The sequence below is a fragment of the Phascolarctos cinereus genome, unplaced genomic scaffold (genome assembly GCF_003287225.1).
Source record: "Phascolarctos cinereus isolate Bilbo 61053 unplaced genomic scaffold, phaCin_HiC Scaffold_4;HRSCAF=312, whole genome shotgun sequence".
Classification (NCBI taxonomy): Eukaryota; Metazoa; Chordata; class Mammalia; order Diprotodontia; family Phascolarctidae; genus Phascolarctos; species Phascolarctos cinereus.
In genome coordinates, this window is record NW_027555847.1 from 142,957,485 (window position 1) to 142,976,011 (window position 18,527).

Genomic DNA, 18,527 nt, shown 5'->3' on the forward strand with positions numbered 1-18,527 from the left:
AATATATTTGCTCACCAGTTACAAAACTAGTAAGCTATCTTTTCTGAGTAGAAGACAGGGGATTAGAATAAGAGGGAGTAGTAGAATGGAAGGTAGTCTTCTGCCCAAACTCGAGAATTGAATCCAGTGCCAACTGGTGCAGTTGTACTGGAAGAGGTCATTCTGGCATTCAGACTCAGCATTATAGTATCACAAAAAAAAAATTGTAATGGAAAGAGCACCGACTCAGTGTCAGAAGGCTTAGGTCCAAATCCTGGTTCTTCTACTTACTATGAAACCTTTAGCAAATCATTTCTCTGGCCTTCAGTCATCTCAACAAGAAAATTGTGGGATTGGACTCTCTGACAACTAAATCTCTAAAAACAAGATTCTTCTAAATTGGCTCCTAACCTTCTTCTTCCCTCCTCCTCACAACCTCACTCTTGTTTTGATTGACTGTTAGAAATATGGCAACTTCAGCCCTGGGAAGTCTTTGACCAAAAGTGAAATTCCCAAGATACTCTACTGCTCATCTCCATAGAGGCCATTGTTATTTCATTTTTCATCCTACTAATAATAGAAATAATAACACCTTTGAGTTTTTCACCTTTCAAAAAAAATCTGAGTCTCTTCAATCCTGTCTCTCTCGTTTGCTTTCTGGCTTCAACTTCACTGCTATGGGAATGATTCCCAAATCCTCATCTCCCACCCTGCGGAGTAGGAAGGAACCTTAAAATGTCAGAGTTGGAAGGGATCTTAGACATCATTTGGCTAAGTTAACTTCTTCATTTTATAGAAGAGGAGATTGAAGCCTAGTGAGGAAAAGTAACATTGTTGGTAAATCAAGAGATTGGGTTATATTTCTAAAAATATACAAATTGATATGACAGGCAACATAATTATAGGAGTAGGATGTATGATTCCACCAGTGAGGAAATCATTCCCAAGTGAGGAAATTCCTCCTATCAGGGCAAATTAGAACCTACTCTGTAACTAATAGTCTTTTTAAAAAATTTATTTTCTTTTTAATTTATGGAATAAACAAGCATTTCCATAACATAGTATAACAAAAAAAAGATGATTGCATATGAAACTGCAAATCTATTATATATACTTGCTGTTCCTTTTATTTATATAATAAAATTGTCATGTAATTCTTTTTTTTTCTTCCCTCCCCCTGTCCTAACTTATAGTCTTAGAGAATTGCCCTGAGCACTTAGAGGTCTTATAAGTGTCATATCCAGGGTCACACAGTTAGCATGTCTGTAAGGCAGGACTTGATCTTAGGTCTTTCTGGCTTCAAGGCCAGCTCTTTCTCCACTATAGCACTTTCTTATGGCTTGCCTGAAAGACAGTGCTAGAGGAAACTTCTAATATCTTAAAGGAGATGCCTCTTATCATAAACAATCCATCCACTTTTAGTTAGCCAGAACATTCCTTTCATCAGAAGGCTCGCCCTTGTTATAAGCTAGAAGATCCTTGATGAGACCCTTGTCAATGCCCAGCAACTCAGATGTTGCTGTTGTTGTATCCTTCCACCTGGCCTCCCAGCCAAAGAAGCCAAGGGCACAGAGTGGGAGAAAATGAAAGAAGAGAACAAGGAAAAGGAAACTTGAAAAGTCATATAGTTATGCCTGAAACCAGCAGTTGGGGCCCCCTTCTCTAAGAATGGGAAACCAGAAATGATCTCCACTAATCTGATTAAGACAGACAACATGGGGAATGCCTCTGAGGCATCACAAATCTGCACCCTGGACACATAGACACACCTATGAATCTTCCTACTCACCACAATTAGGACACATGAGAGTAAAAAAAAGAGAGAGCCTTGTTCCTCTAGGCCTCAACCAGCCCTTCCCCTGCATTGGTACTTATCACCCACACACTGCCTCAACACCATTGATAGGCCAGTTTGGTTCAAGATGCATCAGCTACCTCTTATTTCACTCCCTTAAATATCCTGACAGAAATGCTGGTGTAATTGGCTACCATTCGGTTCTGCTTCAGGGAACGTCCCCCAGGGAATCTCCCAGTACATTCTGAGGAGCTGTCTGCATTTGCTTCCTTTTGGCTCCCTACAATGCCCTATCCTTCTTACTATACTGACAAGAGTACTCTGGGCTCCTCAATTCAACCCAACAAGGATTTATGAATCACCTACACTGTGCAAGTTAATGTGTTAAATTCTTCTAATCCCATTGTTCTCCATCCAAGAAGAGCCCAAGGACTCTCCCACCCTACAAACCCTCCCTTATCTGCACCCAGATTGCTAGACTGATGAACTGTCAGAGCCGGAAGGATTGATGTTTGAAGGCATCTAAGTACAATCCGTTCATTTTCCAAATGAGTAAACTGAGGCACAACAAAGTGACTTATCCAAGGTCTTGGGGGGAAGGGGAGGAGAAAGACTAGACCCATGATTTCATCAGTATAGGAATTTTCAGTAAGGAAACTGCCTCTACTGGTGAAAATGGACAACTTTTCTGTAGCTTATTGTCTTAAAAAGAAAAAGTTTGCTGCTGTTGTTCAGTGGTGTCCAACTCTTCATGACCCTATTTGGGGTTTTCTTAGCAAAGATACTGGGGTATTTGCCATTTCCTTCTCCAGCTCATTTTACAGATGAGGAAACTGAGGCAAACAGGGTTAAGTGACTTGCCCAGGGTAACGTAGCTAATAAATGTCTAAGGCCTCTCTCCACCTCCCACACATTCAGAGGCAAAGTCTCTTGACTAGGGTCAGCCAGTCGGTATGTGTCGAAGGTGGGGCTTGAACTTGGGTTTTTCTGACTCTTTTTTCTGACTCTTGGGCTAGCTCTTTGTCCAGTGCTCTTTGATGCTTCTTCAAAGGTCCAAAGTAATATAGCCAGTTAGCTGTAGCTGATTCCAGAACTTGGTCACCTGAATCCTGCTCTAGCAAACTGGGGTGCTAACTCTTATTCCTCCTCAAGGGAAAAAAAAACAACATTGTTTAGATTGGCTAAGGAAAGAGTATGTATTTGTAAAGGCCGGTTGATAGGAATGATGGGCCTCTGGATCATTTATCTCACTAAAGGCTTATACATGCTAGGGGGATAAAAGACAGAATTACCGACTTGGAGAAAGAACGGTACTTAGTACAAGGGATCTCCACCTGTGTGTCAGTCCTGGATTGCAGAGTAATGATGCTATTTTGATAAAGCAAAGAACCTGGGTGTAAGGAGTAAACCACAAAGCAGCTTCAGAATTCCATCTCTTGGAAGCTGGAGGATGCCCCTTGGGTGCCATTCTACCTCTTCTTTCATATGCAATGCAACCAGAGGATTTGCCAAAACTTACTTATTATTAAAACAAATAATCATAATCCTTTGCATTGATATGGTGCTTTCTTCACACCCATCCTGTGAGATGGAGATAGTGCAGGTATTATAATCCCTATTTTACAGATGAAAAAACAGAGACTCTCATGATTGTCAGGACTTGACTGAGGTCTCTGGATTCTTAGGTTGGTACTCTGTCCATCATTCTATTTGACCCATATAATATCAAGAAAAGCAATCAATCAGTCAGTCAACAAGCATTTATTAAGCATAGCTATGTTCCAATTAGTGGGGATAATGAGTCCCTTGAAGTGGTCTCATTGTTTGAATTCTCACTACTTATTTCCAGTGGGCTGGGACCAATGACCATATTTTACATAATTATAACTTTGAATAGTACAATATATAAATATAAACGTTGAGAAATATACAAATATGTACGTAGAGAGAGACACAAAAAGAAACAGAAAACAGAGGCAGACATAGAGAAAGAGATACATGCATTCATACAGACACACATACAAGATACATACAGATTAGATGAAAACTCATCCCGAACAAAGCCAGGACAATTTCTGCAAGCCAGGGAAGGTGCAGCTTCTGGGGAATTCGTTCTCCCACGGGCCATATGCAGGCTCAAGCTTGATCATATGTCTTGCCAAAACACTCCCTGTGCCTGGGCCCTATGGACCTGGGGATTTCTGAAGGAGATTCTTTTCCAAGCCTGTTTAAGAAAGGATAAAGGAGAAGGCAGAAGGTAGAAGAGAACTCCTGGAAGGGAAATCTGAATTGAGCAAAATTAAGACCAATCTCTGCAGTAATCTATGCTGGCAGCAGCCTGGGGCATAAGATAGGAGGCTTGACAACTGTGGTGAGGCAGGTTAGTCAAACAAGGTACAGGCAATAGATTCCCCCAAGGTCACAGGTAAACAGACCAGGACTAAGGGCCCACACTGACACACCCACACTGACCAAGTTTCAAGTTCAAATTTCATTGTCGTTTGCTACACACCCACACACAGGCTGGGCTGGAAGAGGAAGATGCATGGTTCTAAGCTGATTCCACATAAGCTCAGGCTGTGTTATTTTCTCTGCATTTGAGAGATGGCCAAGAGGCAGGAACCCAGAGATTCAAATTCTCATCTTTCCTCGGGAACCAAAAAGATGGTAAGTCACAAGAACCCACAGTGGTAGTGGGTGGAGGTAGGGAAAGAAGGTAGACTGTCTTTACCTTCTCCAATTGTCTGAGGTTGTGAGATATGTGACTGCCAGAGTTTCAAATGCTCACGGTGCCAAAGCTGATTTTGTTAACTTCTAGGCAAGCAGACACAATAGTCATACTAAAAACATTGAAAAGGCAAAATCAATACATTAAACACAATGATCATAATTTGAGTAAAGTGATGGAAATGTTCTCATGTGAAACTCCATATTTTCATCCGGGTTAGTAAGGTGGAGGACAGAAGAAGTGGGGAGTGAGCCTCTTTCCGTTTTAGTTACTGACTTTTAATTTAACAATTTTCTAATTATCTGCTAAGACTAGCATTTGGAGTGAGAGAACCTCTGGGAAGGGAAAGAAGGAGATCTAACTCTAGTGCTCTGTGGAGGAGGGCTCTAAGGGAAGAGAGCACAGAAACACAAAGTCATCCAAAAGTAATTAAACCTACAGTGAATTAAAAGGCATTTATTAGAAGTGATTAAGAGGTATATGTCCTGAAAATACGGCATTATAGTAAACACCCTGGATTTTGGATCAGAAAATCCATGTTTGAGTAATAGCAGCTCCTTATTTTCTGTGTGACCTTTCGCAAGTCATTCAGAGTCCTAGTTCTAGTTTTTCACTTCTATAAAATAGTGGGAGGAATGAATGATGGGCAAGATGATCTCTAAGGTCCCTTAGACCCTGGAATTCCAAATCTATGGGTCTCAATCTTTAATAAAAATGACTACAAGGTAATTTTCTGTAAAGAGAAAAGTGTCTTGCGAATTTAAAAACTTGGAAAAACTTGGAAGTGATTCGTTTGTTCCCCTTAGAGAGGTATTGGAAAGCTTTGAGAAGGAGCAAATGGAACTCTTGGCTAGATCTGGAATCTCCCATTGGATGAGCTGTCTGGTAGGGTGCTGGGGAAAAGCAGGATTGGATTGGTAACTTCTGTAGGGATATCTGGGAAGCCGCAGAGTTGAATGCCTGTTGCCTTGTTGCTAGTGAAAGAATTGTGTTTCAATAAGGATTATAGTCTCTGGAGAGTAGAGACAGTGATGGGAAGTGGTGATACAGTTGTAAACTTTTCCTGTCTGGAAAGTATATGAATCAGCTTCTGAAAACTGTATCTCCCAATGCCATGTGATGAAATAGAGCTTAATTTCAGAGAGAATTTCTGAATGAGAGGATATAGGAATCAGAGAATTCAGAATAATGAATTCAGAATCAGAATCCTGAGTTTCTATGAGGAAGGCAATGAAGTTGAATAGAGAATAACCCCTCTATCTTTTATCAGGGTACATTCTCTCCAGGGACTCCCTGCTTATTTCCTGAAATGTGTGTACTCTTTCAACTATGCCATTGCTTAAATGGCTTCTCTGGTCATCTCTTCATGGAACTTTTCTGATTATTGCTGCCCTGAGCTCTCCCATTTCCTAGAAGGAAGAGAGGAGCTACAACCTCATTGGGTGGAAAGGGAAAGTAGTATAGGTGAGAGGCAAGGGAACCCAATGTGTAAAGAGAAGAAAGAAAAGGTCTTGGGTTCTTGTATAGGAGCAAGAGTTATTTTGTTTCTCCCTCACTCTGTTGCCTTCTCATAAAATTAAACCCTTATTGCAATGACAGTTGAAATCATCAGAGTAGGCACATTTCAGAATAAGAAGAGGGATCCAGGGCACTTTGCAATCTCAGTTAATGCTCCTTGGGGAAGAGAACCATGTATCTAGTACATACACTATATGCAGGGTCCCTCTGTCCTGTGTCCTGCAGAGGCAGGAAAGCATATAAAAATTGTAGATAGTGAGGAGGCAGAAATTTAAAGCTCACAGCAACCTCCAACCTCTCTGTAGTGAGCCATCACACTTTTCTTTTGCAGCACTTTCCCTGGTTTCTCCAGGATAACCTCTCCTCTCTGTGTCAGCTTCCCATTATCCCTGAACAGAGGAATTTAACATAGATATATGGAGTTTTTCTTGGATCTTTTTAAAAACAGTCACAGAATGTCTCCCATGTCTGCTTATCTCTGGATTCTACATTTGTACCTCCCAGAGCATTACATTCAAGCTCTTCTTTCATACAATATACAATGAGATCATAAAGGAATGGATTTAGATCTAGCAACATTACCTAGTAGGGCTTATCTAGTTAACTACTGGTTCCCACCATCTAACATACTATAAATTCCAACCTAAGAATTTTTTAAGTTTAAAATTCTAAGCTGTGGGGAAATGAATCTATTCTCCACTTTGTGAACTCTTTAGGTTTTAAATTCTATGTATCCATTTTACTTAGAATGCATGTGTTCCTTTTCTCTCCCTAAACCTCACTATCCTCATCTGTAAAATGGGAATAATTATAACTGTACTACCTGCCTCACTGTGAAGAAAGCATATTATAAGCCCTAAAGTGCCGCGTAATTGTGAATTATTAGTATTTTTTCATCTCTTTGATTTATGCAGCATGTTTCACACTTAAATCCAATGAACACTTATTAAGCACCTGCTATGTTCAGGGCACCATGCTAAGTAACCGGGGAAATAAAGACCAAAATGACAAAATTCCTCCCTTCAAGGTGCTCAGTTGTTTTTTGTTTGTTTATTTGTTTGTTTTTTGCTAGGCAATAGGGTGAAGCTGGTAAGTGCTATGTGTCTGAATTTGAACACAGGTCCTCCTGACTCCAGGGCCAGTGCTCTATCCACTGCACTACCTAGCTGCCCCCAAGGTGCTTAGTTTCAACTGAAGAGATACAACATAAATAAATCAATTCAGGATAATGAGGTAGGAGAAAATACAACTACCTGAGAGAATCATGGTAAGGCTTTATGGAAGAGTTGGTGCCAAAAAGTTTTCAGAGGGGCAGATCTAAGAAAAAAGGGCAGCTTTTGACAACTGCAGAGGGATAAGAATGTCAAGCTGAGGAACAGCTGGTAGCCCAGGTTGGCTAGAATGCAGAGTGAGGGGAGACTAATATACAAAAAGCTGGAAAGGTTGATTATTTCAGATTGTAGAGGACCTTAAATGCCAGTCTAGGGAGTTTTTATTTTGTCATGGAGAGATAATAGGGAGCCACTGAGGGTGTTTGAGCAGGGAGTGACAGGTTCAGAAATCTGTTTTGGCAGTTCTGTGGATGATTGACTGGAGAGGGTAGGGAATAAAAGCATGGAAATCAATGAGCAAATTATGATATTACTGCAGATGAGAAGTCATGAAGATAGTAGCCAGATCAATGAAAAGAACTGATGTAAGAGATGTTGTGCTTATAGAATCCACAAGACTCAGAAAGGTGAGATGAAGGAGAGGATAGAATCAAGGGTGACTACCAAGTTTTGAACTTGAATGATTGGAATCGTGGTGGAGAGAGAAAGGAAGGCAGGCAGGAAGGAAGGAAGGAAGGAAGGAAGGCAGGCAGGCAGGCAGGCAGGCAGGAAGGAAGGAAGGAAGGAAGGAAGGAAGGAAGGAAGGAAGGAAGGAAAAAGGAAGAAAAACAAAGGGAAAATTTTGAATTGGCTGAGTTTGGGGAGGGGGAAGGTTAATGATTTCTATTTGGAATATGTGGAATTTTAAATACCAATATCCAAGTGGAGAAGTTCAGCTAACAGCAAAATACAAAGAAAGTTCAGGAAAGAGATTAGGTCTAGATCCAAGGGTATGAACAGTTTAATTACTTTTCTTGAGTTATTTTACAGAATTGATGATCCGGTTAGCAGCTCCATCAGCTGTGTATCAGTGTACCTAAGTGTGGTAGGTTATGGCCAGGTCTATACCCATTGTGAAGAAGAAGTCAGGCCCTGGAGAGCAAATCAGATTTCAAGGTGGAAGTCCCAAGGCTATGGTGTAGACAAAATCCCTAGGCTGCGGAGCACATAGAATTACAAACCACATCCAAGTATGGGGATGCTGCCACGTAGGCAGCTGGAGTATAAATGTTTCTTTGTTTTATGCTTTGCGTTGGTGATATGGTCCCTGGCATCCCCCTGACCCTATAAAAAGCCACTATGCAGGAGCTTCCTCACTCACCAATCTGTTACCAAGGCCTGTTCATTTTACCTTTGTAATATCTCTTGTATACACCCCCTTCTCTCCACCATCTTGGTACAGGCTCCCATCATCTCATGCCTGAACTATTATCTCAAGAGCCTGCTGGTTAGTATCCCTACATTTAGTCTCTTCTCACATCAGTCCATCCTCCTCAGCTGTTAGTGATCTTCCTAAAGGGCAGATCTGACTGTACTATCCCCCACCCCCATTTAATAAACTCCAGTGGCTCCCTATCATCTCCAGGATCAAATATAAAATCCTCTATTTTACCTTTTATAACCTGCCCACCACCACCACATTTCCAGTCTTCTTAAAGCTTACACCTTACCATGTCATCTGTGATCCAGTGACCCTGGCCTCCTTTCGGTTCCACTCTATCTTCCAATTCTGGGCATTTTCACTGACTGTTCTGCAAGTTTGGCTTGTTCTCCCTCTTCATAGACCCCTCCTGGCTTTCTTCAAGCCTCAACTAAAATCCCACCTTCTCTACTGGAAGCCTTCACCCATTAATTCTAGTGACTTCCCTCTGTTGATTACTTCTAATTTATCCTGTATATAATTTGTACATAGCTATTTCATGTTCTCTCCCCCCCCACCCCCATTAGACTGGGAGCTCCTTGATAGCATGGACTATCTTATGCCTTTGTATCTCCAGCCTTAGGACAGAGCCTGGAAAATAGTAGGTGCTTAACAAAAGTTTATTAACCAACTGACAGGAGGGTGTGTGTGACAAGTCTGAATGCATGGAAGCAGGAGGGAACATTAGAAGCTGGAAGGAACTTTAGTGATCATCTGGTATGACTCCTTCATTGTATTAATTTTTGAATGGCATTCATGTATTTTGTTTTTACATCACAGTAATTTCAGAATATTCTGCTCCTTGCCCTTTCTTCCTCCAGAACCGAACCCTCTCTTATAACAGGAAAAAAAAGAATAGAACAAAAACAGTTGAAAAAATGACTACATCTTACAATATATGCAACATTCTTTGCTTGTAGTCCCCCATCTCTCTATCCTGAGGCCAAAGCTGTATCTTACTATATGTGTTCTGGGACCAAGAATGGTTATTACTTAGAGCTCAGCTTCCTCTTACTTTTCATTTCATTCACTTTAGAGTAGTCATTGTATATATTGTTCTTCTGGATCTGCTTACAAATCTTCCTATGTTTCTGTGAACTCATTTTCTCAATTCTGATCATATAATAAACACTTTATATATCTTATATGTACATGTTGGGGGGTTTTTTCTGTACATGTTGGGTTTTGTTTTTTTTTTCTGTTTTGTCTCCCCCATTAGAAATGAGCTCCTTGGGGCAGTTAGGTGGTGTAGCAGATAGAGCACTGGCCCTGAAGTCAGGAGGACCTGAGTTCAAATCTGGCCTCAGACACATAACACTAGCTGTGTGACTCTGGGCAAGTCACTTAACCCCAATGCCTCACCAGAAAAAAAAAATGAGCTCTTTGAGGTCAGGAACTGTTTTTGCATTCTGGGTATCCCCATCAGTTAGCAGGGTATATGACATATAAGCAATTAGTAAATGTTTGTTGACTGACTTACTGGTAATATCACATTGTTTTATATGTAGGAAAGGCAGCATAGCGTAGTGGAAAGAGAATTGGCCTCAAAGCCAGAAAGAACTCAGTTCAAGGGCCAAATATGACATTTAATGGCTGTGTAATCTCAGTGATCTAGGCAACTAAGCCTATAGATTGCAGAGAATGTGCCAACCTGTTTTGGTGGTAAGAATTTCTTCCCTTGGGAGTTCCCTATATCATTGAAATCATAGGTCCAGATCCTATCTCTATGCTCCATTCATCTACCACAGTTTCACCACTGTCTGTTTGAAGTATAGTCATAATGTTTCTGCTTCTTATCTCATAAAAATTGCTGCTTTTAAAAAAATTAATTTAGATTTTTAAATATTGTACTATATTTTTGTTGTCCAGTCATTTCAGTCATGTCTGGCCCTTCATGACCCCATTTGGGGTTTTGTTGGCAAAGAAACTGGAGTGGTTTGCCATTTCATTCTTCAGCTCATTTTAGAGATGAGGAAACTGAAGCAAACAGGTGAAGTGATTTGCCCAGGGTCACACAGCTAGCAAGATTTGAACTCAGGTCCTCCTGTATGACCTTAAGTAAGGGAAAACCTACTATCTACCAAAATAGCCCATTCATTTTTGGATAGCCATATTAGGAATTTCTTGCTGTATCAAGCCTAACTCTTGACAGTTTCTATCCATTGCTCCTTATTCTACCCTCTGAGGCCAAGTTGAATGAGTCATTTCTTCTTCCGCATGTCAGCCCTTCAAATACTTGAACACAACTATCATGTGCTCCCTATGCCTCTTTTTCTCTAGGGAAAACATGGATTCTCGATTGGCATGGACTTCAGTACCTTCACCATCCTAGTCATTTTTCTATGAACATTATTCAACTTGCTAATGTCCTCATCTGATCAGGGAAGACTTCAGTGGGAGTATCATCTTCTGCCTTCTGGACATTCTACCCTTCTTAATGGAGCCTAACATCCAGTAGCTTTTTTTGGCTGCCATATTGTACTGTTAACTAATATGGAGCTTATCCCCAAATACTCAGATCTTTTTCAGATGAACTGCTTTCTCCCCATGGTTCTCCCATATTATATTTTCAAAGTTCTTTTTCTAAACTCAACTGTAAGACTTTATTTTTTCCTTATTAAATTCCATCTGCATGCTCCACTAATATTCTCATAATGTCAGGGGGATGTGAGGAAGGCCTCTAGCATGTTGGGAGGATTTCTTTATGTGGAATTTATGGGAGGACATGGGTGAAAGTCCCAAAAAATGGCAGGCATGGAAGAGTTGCAGTCTTCATCGTTGGAGGGAATGTCCACATGGATGAGAACACTGATCCAACTGAGTGTTTAGGATTTGGCTCAAGAATCCTTGCCTGTCCAGATCTTTTTGAATTCAGGTCTATTGTTCATTCATCTACACATTTGATAAGCCTACCCGCCCATGCCTGTATCCAAATCACTAATAAAAATATCAAACAGCTATATAAAAAATATCAAACACAAATCCCTGGGGCAATCCACTAGTTGAAAGTCAAACAAAAAAACCAAGCATTTATTAATCACCTACTATGTTCCAGGCACTATGATAAGTGCTGGAAAGTGGCTCAAACCTGAGAAATAAGAGTTTGATCAATCCTACCTTTTAGTAGCCTAAAAAATATGGGCAGCTACTTGAAAATCTCTGAGCCTTAGTTTCCTCAATTTATAACATGGGAAGGGTAATATTCATATAACCTCATAGGGCTGTTATGAGGAAAACATTTTATCTACTGTAAAGTTTGATAGAAATATGAACTTTTTTTATTTTTACTAGCTCAGAATTCATTCAATATAGCAGATACAAAGATATAGGTTTTCCATAAATTTGAAAACATGGTGGGAAAGCTGTAGGTTTTTAAGGGAGAATTAAATTTTGAGGAAAAATATGTATTATGCTTTTTAAAGCTCCCTTTGTTAGTTTAAGGACATTGAACACATATTATGCAGACTACAATAAGGTAAACAGAAAGAACAATTACAAAGCAATGAAAAATGAATGTTGCAAAATTATAAAGAAGGAGAAATGAGGGGGGCAGCTAGGTGGCACAGTGGATAGAGCACTGGCCCTGAAGTCAGGAGGACCTGAGTTCAAAACAAGCCTCAGACCAAACACTTGACACTTGCTAGCTGTGTGACCCTGGGCAAGTCACTTAACCCCAATTGCCGGGTGGGGGGGGAAGGAGAAATGAGGAGGCACAAACAAGAAGGCACCCCCATGATATTCCTTTGCAAGGTCCAAGGGTGTGGAACGTTGCATGTATTTGAGAATTTGTCAATGAATTCACTGATTTTGCTAGGAATTTTTCCTCTTTTTCTTTAAAAAAAATTATTTATTATGTGGTACAGCTCTCTGGGAGAGGGAAGAGAAGAATATTGGGAAACATTCCAGTGGTATAAAAAATTAAAAATACTGGTAAAATATTTTTTATAAAATAAGTATTACACATAACTTGGCTTACTCTTAAAATGGTCATGTTGGGTGTTTGTATTTTTATAGCCATAATTTATTCGGATAATTGCACATTTACTAATTTAATTGAATTGTAATGCTAAATTTAAAAGAATCAAGCATTTTTTGGCAGTTTCTGAGAAATACGAAAGTATTTGAGCACCAAAGAAATGTTTAGTTAAAATAAAACAAAGAATGATAAACTCACTGACCCTTACAGCAGAAAGGGACCATAGAGATCAGCTAATCCATTCTTCTCACTTTACAAATGAGAACTCTGAGAAAGGGATCCACTTTCTTAAGCTAGTGTATGAGAGGTCTAGTATATAGCAGCCATATCTAAGACTAGAATCCAGAAAGTCACCAAAGTTTTCTTAACCTCATGGCCTCAAAGTGTGTAACAGAGAGCAAAATGCTCATTTTCAGAAATGGACATTAGAGGGAAATGGCAAATCCTCAGATTTATTGAATCAGCTTTTGGCAGATGAGGCTTTTGTCTAATTGGCCTCATTTCCTGAGTAATCGATATCAGTAGTTCCTACTTACTTGGATCTTTCATTTAGATTATCGTAGGCTTCTGAGAGCTAAAAGATTGCTGAGATTGAGACAATCTCATCTGTTCTTGCGGATGTCAGGGTTTATTTTGGTTTGGTTTTGTTTCTCCTTGATGTAAAATGTTTCCAAATAGGCAAGTTCATTGTTGGATTGTTGTTTTTTTTCACGTGCTGGAGAAAATGGAAAAAGAATCTGAAGACATGAGAAAATTGGATTGATTTCTTCATATTATAATGAGGTCATAGGGTTAGAGTTGGAAGAGACATTATGAGACACCTAGTCATAAGATCATGCATTCATAAATCTCAGAGGCCATCTAGTGCAACCCTTCCTATTTCATTGATAAGGAAGCTGAGTCTTACGTTAAGTGACTTGTCCAGGCTGTAATTACCAGAGCCAAGAAGATTTGAACCCAAGCCATTTCAGTCTAAATCCTGTGCTTTTTTCACCACCCTGTGTTGCCTCCCAAGAGACTATCACACACAGCAAGGCCTTGACACCATGTCCCATGTGCCATAAGAAGTATCACTGACAAAAACTCAAACTTCATTCCTAAACCAAGTTTCCTAAATGTCTTCTGAATTTCAAGACAGTTTAAAGTACTTTTTCGTGAGAGGGCTATGACTTGCCTGCCGTATAGTCAGTGCTAGAGCTCAGATTGGGACTGAGGTCCCTTTGGGGACTCTGTTCGTGACACTGCACCAGGCTGTCGCCATTCATTGACAGCATGAGTACTGTAGGGTGTATGAGGTCACCAGGCCACCGGGCATGTGCTTACTATAAATAATAATGGGAGGGGGACAGCAGGGAGTCAGCTTCAGAGTCAAGAAAACCAGGATCTCTGTTTCATCATCTGGAAGATGAGATTGTTGAACTAATTGAATTCTAAGTTTCCTTACAGCTTCAAGCCTTGGTTTCCTCATCTGTAAATTGGGGATAATAAGAACATTTACCTCACAGGGTTGTTGTGAGGAACCAGTAAGATAATATACTTAAAGGCTTTGTAAACCTTAAAATATTTATATAAATGCTAGCTATTATTATTAGAAAATTTATAATCCTTTGTGGCTATGAGACCTTGAGTTTTTATGATTCTATACAATCCATTTGGGAGGGACAGAACTAATACACTTAAAACAATATGGAATACTTTTTTTCCCTTTGTACTAAAGCACTTGGAAGAATTGAGAGGTGTGTTGAGGAACAGACATGTGTACCACTTTGTGAACAAAAACAGAAACCAGAAACTCTGTCAAGTCAAAACTTTGAGAGTAATCTTTGCATTTGTCTCTATAGTTAAACTCTATTTAGTTTGTTCCAGAAAGCCTAATACTCAATGAATCTGTGCTCTCACAGGATCACACATTTAGAGCTGGAAGGGAGCTTAGAGGCCATTAAGTCCACTCCACCCCCAACTTTACAAATGAGGAAACTGAGGCACTTGCCTAGGGTCACACAGCTAATAGACTTCTCAGGCAGGATTTGAGTCCACGCCTTTGTGACTCCAAGACCAGTGAGTGCCGTATCTCTACCACATCTCATCCATTTGGATCTTCCCTCCAGTGATACAGGTTATAACTCATCCATACTTGCCCATCCCATGTGACTCTGATCCTTGTCCTCCCATAATTCTACCACAGGGACTACGCAAAGCATGTAGCAAGCATGCTCAACATGTACGGGAAATGAGACTGATGCTACATTAGACATTAAATATATTGCTTAAGACATAAGCCCGAACAATTTTGAATGGCATGATAGGGCATAATTAAACAGTACATTGGGTTGCTAGAGTTCACAAAAGGGGGATGGTCAGTAACTGCTGGAATAACCAGGGAAAATTGCATTAGTGATCAGGACTTGATTTGGATCTTCAAGGGCAGGCAGGATATGGATATGTGAAGAGAGAAAAGAAAGAGGGAGGCCATTCCAGAGGGAAAAATGAAATCATAGATCTCCAGCTGGAAGAGAGTAAAGAGGCCTGTCTAATTCAACCTTTTTATTTCACAAATGATACAACAGGTGCAAGGATATTAAGTGATTTGCCCAAGATCACACAGGCAGTGAGGGGCAGAGGAAAGATTGGAATCCACATCTTCATTATCCAAAGTGAGGGCTCTTCCCAGCACACCAAACTGCCTACCTAAAACTTAACAATAGGCCAGAAGCTGATGTGTATATAGGTCAGTGAGGAGAAAGGCTTGATGAGAGTAGAAGGTATATGATGAAGAGTAGTGAGAGGTAAGGTTGGCTCTGAAGAGTGGGGCCAGGTTTAGGCTTTGAAAACAAAGGAGGTTAGATGTGAACTAGGAAATGGGGAGCCAGTGAAGGATTTTTTTTTTAATGCTGAAAGCAATATTTAAGAAAGATTAATCTGGCAATCATATAAAGGATGGATTGGAGTAGAAGAATGGAACATAGAGGATCTTGCTAGGGGTCATTGCAATTCTTTGAGCACTCTCAGGTCAGGGCTCTTTCCACCACACTGCTACCTGCGCTAGAATGATTGTGACTAAGCCCTTCAGATGATCTAACCTTCCAAAGTTCACTGTGCCAACTTTATTTCCATAAGTGTACACAGTGGAAGTTTACCTGAAGCTAACCAAGATATGGCAATCAACCAACTAATGAGCATTTATTAAGTATTAACTGTATGCTGTACACTGTTAATAGCAAAGGACTGAAGTGGAAGTGAAAGAACGAGGACGAAAGTGAGATAATCCTTGCCTTCAAGGAGTTCGTAGTTTAATGGGACAGACAATGTATACATATATAGGAGTGTAGATGAGCTGTAGATGTAGATTTAGATGTAGATGTAGACAGATGTGAATATGGATATAGAAATAGATGTATGATGTAGATATAGATATATAACATATGATGCAGATATATGATCTACAATATATGATATCGATATCTGAGTCTCCTATGAGGAGCCCCAGCTTCGCCTCTGTAGCAAGCAGCAGTGATCAAAAGGAAGATGGAGTGCTAAGGTCATAGAATCTGAGTTTCTGAGTTAGAAAATAGCTCAGAGGTCATGTAGTCCAATTCATTTCTGAGCAGGAACCAATCACCGCACCCCACCTCTCCACACACAGAAACACTGTCCTTAATAAGTGATCATCCAGCCTCCACTTGAAGACCTTCATTGATGGGGATCTCACTACCTTCCAAAGTAGCCCATTCACCGCTACCCACTGTTTTAAATTTTGCCCTCTGTAAGCAAGCAAGAAAAATCTATTTTTTCCCACCTGCCACTCCTTCAAATACTTGAAAATAATAATCATTCCTGCCCCTAAGTCATCTCTCATCCAGGCCAAATATTGCTGATTCCTTGGGTCTAGAGATCTTTGTACACTATTTTCTAATCCCCCTGTTATCCTATTTAAACTCTTCTCCAGGCTTCCCCCTTTGGCCAAAATTTGTCTGAGGATTGTTGCTCCCTGTGATCCAAGAGGACCAAAATGACATCACTCTGTCAGGATCAACATACAGTGTGTCCAACTGTGGTTGATCATAGGTCAGGCACAAATAATCCATTTGAAAATTTGAAATGGAGATGTCTCTAAATTTGCACATCTCACATTTCTTTTGAGCCAACTGATGGCTGCTGTTGACTCAGTCCATCACTGATGATGCAAAACATAAGAGAATGTGTGGAGTAGCTGGCTCATTGGCTCAACGCATTTGGCTCCCTGCCACATGATATCATGTGGTTGGCACTAGAATGGGCTGGCTCGTATGATAAGGACATATACTAATGGCACCCAACACTTTAAAAGGTCCAGGATTTCACAAGAGTGGATACTTTCTCCAGATCCTTCACCTCTTAGTAGGAAGATTTTCATGAGCTCCTGTGGCCATCTTGCTAGTGGGTATGAAATGGACTTCTTCATATTTAATTGAGCTGGTCCACAGTCCGTTGCCAAGCTCATACCCAAAGTCTTTCCAGCTTGGTGTGACCAATGAGAGCTTATGTTCCACTGGCATTGTCTTTGAAAATCCAAGGGAATCTCTAAATTATAATGCTATATTAAATTGTAGCTTTAGGGGTTGACAACAACAGGATCTATATGTGAATTTTATGAAAGTCACTCATAAGTAGAATTGTGGCTAATTATTGTTATTACAAAATAGTAATAGCTAATATTTTGTAAACACCATAAGATTTACAAAGTATAAACATTAACTTGTTTGAGTCAAAATCCTGTAAAGTATCATTAGACTCATTTTACAAATGAAGAAACTGAGGCTCAGAGAGGTTAAGTGAGAATGGTGTGGTGGAAAGAGTGCTACCTTTTTAGCAGGGGATTCTAAGGGGGAGAGGAGATCAAGGACCTCTTTGGCAGTCTGGTGAATCCTATGGGCCCTATTCTCAGAATAATGATGTTAAATGCTTAACATAAAATACGTAGTATTACAAAGGAAGCCAATTCTATTGAAACATAGTTATCAAAATATTTTTAAAAGGGAGGGCACATATGCTAGGTTAAGAATCCCTGCTTTGTCAAAATCTTATAAAAGTGAATGCTGAAAACCAAAAATTAATAAATTAATTAACTAATTAATTAAAGGGAAAAAATAAAAGAATCCCTGCTTTGGATCTATGGGGGATCTGGGTTTGATCCTTACTCATGTGATTCTGTCATGTCTCATTTGTGTGACCTTGGGCAAGTCACTTAACCTTTTTAAAGGGTCTCCGTTACCTCATCTCTAAAATAAAGGAGCTAGACTCATTTCTAATTCTTCCCAACTCTAAACCTTATTCTATGATCCCATACCTTGACCCTAGTCATATAGCTAGTGTGAAATACAAAGTTTAAACACAGGTCGTTTCTGACAACAAGGTGCAGCATTCTTGCTACCCCATATACTTGTCATGTGGCCAGTGGGGAAAACTTAACGGAAACGAATGAGGTCATGTTTCGGATTAAAGTACCAATAGGTGTGTTGCCCAAAGAGCTCTGAGTGGAGCTTGCTACAGCACTGCCTTTTGAGTGTTCTAGTTACTTGCCTCAGGCAACCTGATTACTTGTCCAGACAGTAACCATGCAAGCTCTCCAAAAGATAATCATGCATTTCTGAGAGTCTTAAGGCAAAATCGGCCTCAGACTAACCCATTGCTTTGTAAATATGATTTAACCCCTTGGATCTGAAAATGTTGTCAGGGTTACCAAGAAAAATGACATCAGCTTGAATGACAGCTGCCTATTCTGAAGGACAGCCAAACATAACTGCAGAGGGGAGATGAATCTGCCATTTGCTCCACTCATCCAAAATGATTTTGCTCAGTCAGCATCCATGTCTTTATCCAGGAGGCTATGAAATAAAATTGCATGGATCCTAGGAATTCTTCTTAATGAGCACGTTTTGGACCATTACAGATCAAAGGGTTTGGCTGTTGTTGAAAGCAAC

At 40.1% G+C, this 18,527-nt stretch overlaps 1 protein-coding gene across 4 annotated transcripts in view; it reads left to right on the forward strand.

Moving 5' to 3' along the window:
- The window catches only part of CORO2A (coronin 2A), a 179,439-nt gene that overhangs the window by 95,510 nt on the left and 65,402 nt on the right, over window positions 1-18,527 (forward strand). Inside the window, exon 1 of one of the 4 annotated variants that reach the window (XM_020995604.1) lies at window positions 4,308-4,441. The exons of the other annotated variants lie outside the window; for them this stretch is intronic. Within the exon in view, the coding sequence (XP_020851263.1) occupies window positions 4,379-4,441 (63 nt within the window). The 5' untranslated portion in view covers window positions 4,308-4,378. Of the gene's footprint in view, window positions 1-4,307; window positions 4,442-18,527 lie in introns of those variants that run through there. 4 annotated transcript variants of the gene reach the window in all.